The following is a 6,679-nucleotide window of genomic DNA, read 5'->3' as shown; positions in this document are numbered from 1 at the left end:
ACATTTGAGCAATGCAATTGTAGTGGATAAAATGGTCAATTTTTCCGTGCAGTACTGTACGGATTATACGCTCCTCACCGGTTAAGAGTTTGGCCGAGAGTTGTCTCCTTCCTTTTCTGGCCTAGTGCTGTTCTTTTCTACTTTGCGCCGGTCAAACTGAAGGTCATATCGCTACAGAAAGTAAACGAAGTATGCTGCACAATCAAAAATGTACTGGTCTTCTTGACTAATAATTTTTTTAAATTATAATAAAAAATAATAGATAGTATCCAATGGCAGTGCAGAACTTAGAATAGGAACTGGTAGACACCTTTAAAAGCAAGTACAAGAAATGCCCTTTAACACAAACTCACATACGAAGTGGTAAGGTGAATACAAATCACAAACAGGTGTCAATTTTCTATTATTTTTTTTACTGACAATTTTTATACCAAACAGACATAGGTGTGTTTGTGTTCGAAACAGAAATAGAACAGTACAGAACAACAACGAAAGCATAAAGCGCCAGTCATGCGAAATTACATTTTTTTTATAAGCTACACACTAGGTATGTAATTACGGTTTTATTAGGCAATTTGCTTGCAAATTTGATAGCACAGACGAACGGTTGATTACTTTTAAGCGAGACTGTATTTCATCTCATTTTCCGAAATCACGTAATTGGGTAGGAGAAGAATCATAATCAAGGAACAAGTATTGCCTACAAAAACCGTTCTAATTAATAGTCTAACGTAAGCTACAGTTTACAACTGCAGGTGTTTGTATTATATTATGTGAACCGGGATTTAGAAAGGACGGGATAAAATAACAAAGGGGACATGATCGTCTTGATGAGAAAGTATAATACCGACTTCCAGAAAAAAATATTATTCTGTTGTTAGACGTTTTAATAATCAAAGCAGTGAATGTAAAGAGATGCATTTACATAAATAATGCAGACTTTTATATAAGATATAGAATAGAGAAAGCTTTTTATATTGAGAATGAAGTAGAAATAAATAAATAAATAAAAGTTTTACGTACCAATCCGACAAGGAGAAAGAAAACCAAAAAGGTCCTTCCAAGGACAGTCTGACAATAAACGTCACCATAGCCAACTGTGGACATGGTTACGATAAGGAAATAGACACATGTCCAATACGGAAGGGGGTGGGGGTTGTCAAAGTCTAATGGATCTCCTGAATTTTCAAGCTGTAAAGAAATTAACCTGACTTAATTATTTCAATATAAAAGCAAGTCAAGTTGAGTTATCTAAGGGGTCAAACAATGAATTGAAAGGCTGTAGGACTATAAGCATAGTAAATCGGTCCCAGATGGATTATTTTTTGAGGGTATGTATATTGGTACTAATAAGATACGTTAATTTTAGACCTCTATCTATTTTGGTTTTTAAATAAATCCAAAAAATGATAAATCAGAAAATATTTTTTTTCTCAAAAACGAATTAACCGATTTGAATGAAATTTATACACTTTATAGAGAGATATAAAAGCTTTACTCGAAAAAAATAACAGCTTCAATAAACTTTTTTTATTATGCCATGCCTCTCAAATCGTTAAATTGGTCAAAAAGGTACGCTATATTGAAAAACAATAAAATTTTCCGTTTTTTTCTTTGGATTTATTCAAAAACCAAAATAAATAAGAGGTCTAAAATTTTTAGGATTAATGTACGTCTCATTAGTACCAATATACCCTCCAAAAGTAATCCAAATATATCTCTGGGGCCGATTCAGTATGTTTATCGTCCTATGGCCTTTAGTATAATAATATGGTAGGCAGTCCATTTAGGCTTAAATAATTGTTGCAATTTATGCATAAGTAACTTACCAAATGAATAATTCCTGCCGCTGTTAGCCAAACAGAAATAAATATGGACACTAGCTGAGCTAATCGGATGGAACTGGAGGTTTTCAGAATGTTCAAATACTGAAGAATATCAGGGACCGTCATCAACCTTAAAGCACGAAGAAACCGAAGACCTAAATTGCAAAAGAAAAATTAAAATCACCAATTCTAACTTTAATTTAAGCAATAAGATTTTTGTTGGGATCAATGAGATTACAAGGCACGGTACCCTATTAGGGTGTACACACGTATGCATAGAAGCTACAATAAATGGGAGACCTTAAAGTCATTGATCCGAAATTGATCACAACAACTCCATCGTGGTGTGTAATTGATAAATAATCAATTTATCGCAAATAATGGATCGCCAAAGGGTAGCCCCGAAGATTGAAGACAGGGTGCTCGAAATAACAACCCATCGATGGTCATAAGTCATAACCAATGACAATTAAACATTAGGGGAAAAGGGATAAAAATCCATAAGGAAATGTCTAATGTTAGCACACTTATGCAAACTATCATCAAATGACTTGAAAAAGTAAAAAATTTAGAAAGCCCAGGGGGGGGCTATTGTGTTGTTGACTAAAACGAGGTTCTTGTAGGAATAGGGCTAATAGCCTTTTCCTCTCGCATACTCGCATGGAGTGGTTGAAGCAGGGAACACAAGAGGTGATCTTTTCACTAATCATCCCATGTTTGTAAAACCCACTGTTCCTATCGTTCGAGTGAACAGTACTACAGTCCTTTTGGTTACGGCAGCGAGGGTTTTATTATCTTTTAAACGTTTTTAGACTTGAAATTGCAAATGAAGAGAAAACTTTTTCACATCAAGATACAGAAACAACCCTTGTGGAGTTAAACCTAAATACATCATATGTACCAAATGTTATTTAAGAGGTTAATATTCCATGTTAAATATTAAGGTGAAATTAACTTCATATCCTTTAGAGATTATCCCAAATTAATAAGGAAAATTGTCGCTCCTATCACATTCTTGTGACACCTTCGGTGTACTTATTGTCGTTGTTGCACCTCTCGTAGCTTAGTGGTACAGAATTAATGCGTAAACCCAGGGGCGCGGGTTCGATTCCCGGCGAGAGCGTGACAGTAGCAACAATTTTTTTACATTAATTTGAGATAATCGGTAGAGAATAGAAAGTCTTTATTAAGAATCCGTTATCAATAAAACAGACTTAAGACTTACCAATCCACGTTCGATCCAAGTAAATTGATACGAAGGACGGGGGTATCGTGAAGTAGTCTACAAAGGAGTACATTTCCAACATGAACCACAATTTGTCGCTAGCCGCTATAAACTAGAAAAGAAAATAAAATAGGTAGAACAATAAACAGTTAGGCACAATTGTCTAGTCCATTCAATGAGTATGCCCAATTTCGAAAAATGCTTAACGTTAATTTATGCTAAACGATAAAACACTTACGCACTTAATTTAATAACTGTTTAAAATTAAACACAAGAATGTGCCAAAATGGGTCGTCGTGAGAAAATTTTCAAAAAAGTCAATAAACGAGCACTTAGAGAAAGATATTTATTACATAATGAAAAGCTTCAAATTAGTAACATTGCAACAGTAGCTGTTTCGAATATCTGGCGGAATTTATTCGTAAAGAAAAAATACGTAAATTTAAACAATTACATAACGCTAAACATATTTTTTGCGTTATTATGTGAAACCGTGCGTTATGGTGCTCGCAATGTCTTTTATTTTTACACTTTGATGGCTCTTTCGTTTATGACAATTTTATGAGCTACGAACAAAATTAACAACTTTTTAATAGGACAGTTAAATATGAAACGATTCACTTTGTCCCTAACGTATTTCGAAAGTTATTAAAATGTCACAATTTTATTTTTAAAGGAATTTCGCNGCGTCCTGAAATTGAAATGTTAGAACTAATATAAAATATAACAAAGTCTAATTATGTAAATCACCGAGCTTAATTAATATTATTCTTAATTCTAGCCCCGCTTAATGAGCAACAACCCTATCAGACCACTAACTCATTTCCTTACGAGAATACGCCATGGGCGTATCATAAGGGGCACAGGAGAGGGCAATATTTCATTAGAATTAGCAGCCTTTTAATTAAGAAAAACAGACCATTACTTTGACGAATTTCCATATGAATTATGGGAATGCTATTTTTATATATATAGTGATTGAAAAACTTTTGCATAATACAATAATTAAACAAATATTTCGACATTGGCTCGACTATGCCCTCACCTCACCAAGAAACTGAATATGCCCATGTCGATAAATAAAATATTTTTAAAAGTTCATTAAAAGTTTATCCATTATATGTATACCAAGCGTTTGTGGAAGAATTCACAGCCATGTACTGTAGATTTAGAAACCTCCATTTTTTCAGCTTTAAATAATTAAGATTTATAAAAAAAAGGATTTCGCTTTGAATCAGGATAGTCCAGAAACATACAGTAATTAAATTGTGTGGAATATCCTGACATTATCAAACAGTTAATTAAAATTGTCCGTTCTTATTTATTGTAAAAATATTATGGACTGTTTTTATTGTCATTAATATTTAACTTTTATTTTATGTAATATTTTCTTTCTTTTTCGTTCATTGTTTAATAGCCTTATAAAAAAGAGTTTTAGCATCGAATCCTTTAAGGTAATATTGATTTCAATAACTTTTTAGTGTACAATAAATTATAGAATAGTACCGTAGTAACCGCTAATAACAAATTAATTACATATATCGTGAAGGTGTAATTATAAATGATCATAAAAATTTATTCTTCTTCGGCCAATTCAAATATTACATATGATTCTGTTATAAAATCATGAATGCAATTGAATGTTTATGCAGATAGCATATTATGAATTTATATTTCACACATTTTTGTAATCCTGCACGCATGTATGGTACGCGTGTGCGTGGCTGAAACAGGCTGTGCAGGTGCAACTAAAATAACTATGGGGCTTCGCTATCTAGACAAGCTAAAAAACAAACCATTCTGTATGCTCACACCAGACATTTGTTATTGATAAATGTATTATATACAATGCAGTTTCAGTCCATTCAAATTTGGACGGTATCGATGGTTCATAGTTCATATAACACTTACATTTTAATTCTCGCGACATTTTCAATAAAATCTTTTATTTAATCTAAATTTTATACATAAAACATTAAAAATTTAATGATTATAACATGTCACGTTTTGATAGTCAGCTAGTTTCAGTTTCAACAGTGCTTTTTTCCGATTTTCATTGGCCATTATCTTTTAAATCACTTTTCTAGGTGAAAGTTTTCGTTGTTTTACGATTTTATCCACATACAGTCACATTCATCTTTAATTTGATATCACTCACGAACATATATACACGAAATCGCGCAAAAGTTTTACAAAATACATGTTTTAGTCACGTATAATTTTTGTTTATCTGTTCATATTGTTAATCTACAGCATTTTTTACTTGATAATAACAAAAATTATGTCTTGTCTGCCGCTAATGATCGTATAATAAGATGCAATATTTTTCCACTGGTGGAAAATAATTTTGCAAGGATTAAAACAAAACGCAAATGGCCTAGTGGTTACGGTAGTCGCTTACAATATCGGAAGACTGCAGTTCATTCCTCAATCGTTGCAATATATTTTTTTTAATTTTATGTTTTATTTCTTACTATGAGGTTTTTATTTATTTATTTTATTGTTATCTTTGTTAGCATACAGTATGTTGTGCGTTGTTGAAAAAGCTATTTTAGCATGCTAGTAGTCTATCTAAGAACGTCTGCTCTATTTCCAATTCTTTTAAAAGAATACAAAATTTTTAAACTTTGCTAAGGCCCTTTGATCAGGAACACTGGTCGCAAAATTTGACATTGTTATAAAACCACACGTGAAACAGTTTTCTAAAACAATTAATAGGTGGCGCCTACTAATACTGTAAATCCCTTCATGGAATGTTTTGTTTTCGGGTTTCGTTAGGGCCTTAGCAGCATTTCGTATTAATTAAACGTGTCTTTAATAATAAACTAACGCATGGCAGCATTGTATGTAAGTGCTATGTAATAAACTGAAAAAAGTATGGTACCATGTCAATAACCAGTCAATTAATAAGTGGTTAGAATAAAGGTCTCCTTCAAGTTATACCTGCGGCGTACGTCTTTAGAATATGATCCACCATATTTGGGCCTATTTGCAGCAAGCTCCGTGATCTCGGGAATCCAACTGGCAAAAACAGCCTAGTAACCAACCCATATAACCCGATCAGGCTCCTCCTTAGACTTCAAAGCTTTCTACTCTACTTTTTTATTTTTTTTTTTTTATTTTACATACATTTCAGTACCAAACAGTAACACATTAATTTTGTTTTGTTTAGTTGGCATGAATGCTACTTAACTTAAGTTAGTTACGTTAAAATTTAAAACAAACGAAAAATGAGCTTCTACCCAAATACCGCGTAATTTAAAAAAACATTCGCGTCTAAAATATAAATTAGCGAATGTGGTTACTAAATCTTTCGCAAGAATATTAATATTGAAAGGAAAACAACCGACTCTGGGATGAATGTTTTTTTTTTTTTATTAAACTTTATAATCTACACACCTAATACGTTTACGTTTAGGGCTACAATGTTTCTTCAGGGTTACAAAATAAAAAATTAACAGTGAATATGAAGCAAAGGATTAATAAAGTACATAAGACGTCAAAGGCAGGGTGGTGAAACGGCTTCCCTGCCATTTCTACGTTCCCAAATTATCTAATAAGCTAGGCTACGATTATTATTATTATACTATTAAATTAATTATTAACTATAGTTGTTAAATCGTTGTCT

General features: G+C 32.4%; 1 protein-coding gene across 2 annotated transcripts in view; it reads right to left on the bottom strand.

The window, feature by feature from the left end:
* Positions 1-6,679, bottom strand: part of LOC108734332 (calcium-activated potassium channel slowpoke) — a 68,248-nt gene that overhangs the window by 37,589 nt on the left and 23,980 nt on the right. For both annotated transcript variants that reach the window (XM_025973115.1, XM_025973114.1), the window contains 3 exons: positions 3,052-3,163; positions 1,830-1,981; positions 1,024-1,191 (listed from right to left, as the gene is read on the bottom strand). In XM_025973115.1, coding sequence (XP_025828900.1) covers positions 1,024-1,191; positions 1,830-1,981; positions 3,052-3,163 — 432 coding nt within the window. The remainder of the gene's footprint in view (positions 1-1,023; positions 1,192-1,829; positions 1,982-3,051; positions 3,164-6,679) is intronic.

The sequence above is a fragment of the Agrilus planipennis genome, unplaced genomic scaffold, assembly GCF_000699045.2.
Source record: "Agrilus planipennis isolate EAB-ADULT unplaced genomic scaffold, Apla_2.0 scaffold83, whole genome shotgun sequence".
In the NCBI taxonomy this organism is placed as follows: Eukaryota; Metazoa; Arthropoda; class Insecta; order Coleoptera; family Buprestidae; genus Agrilus; species Agrilus planipennis.
Note: the sequence above shows the minus strand (reverse complement) of the source record. Positions and strands in the feature narration are given on the sequence as shown.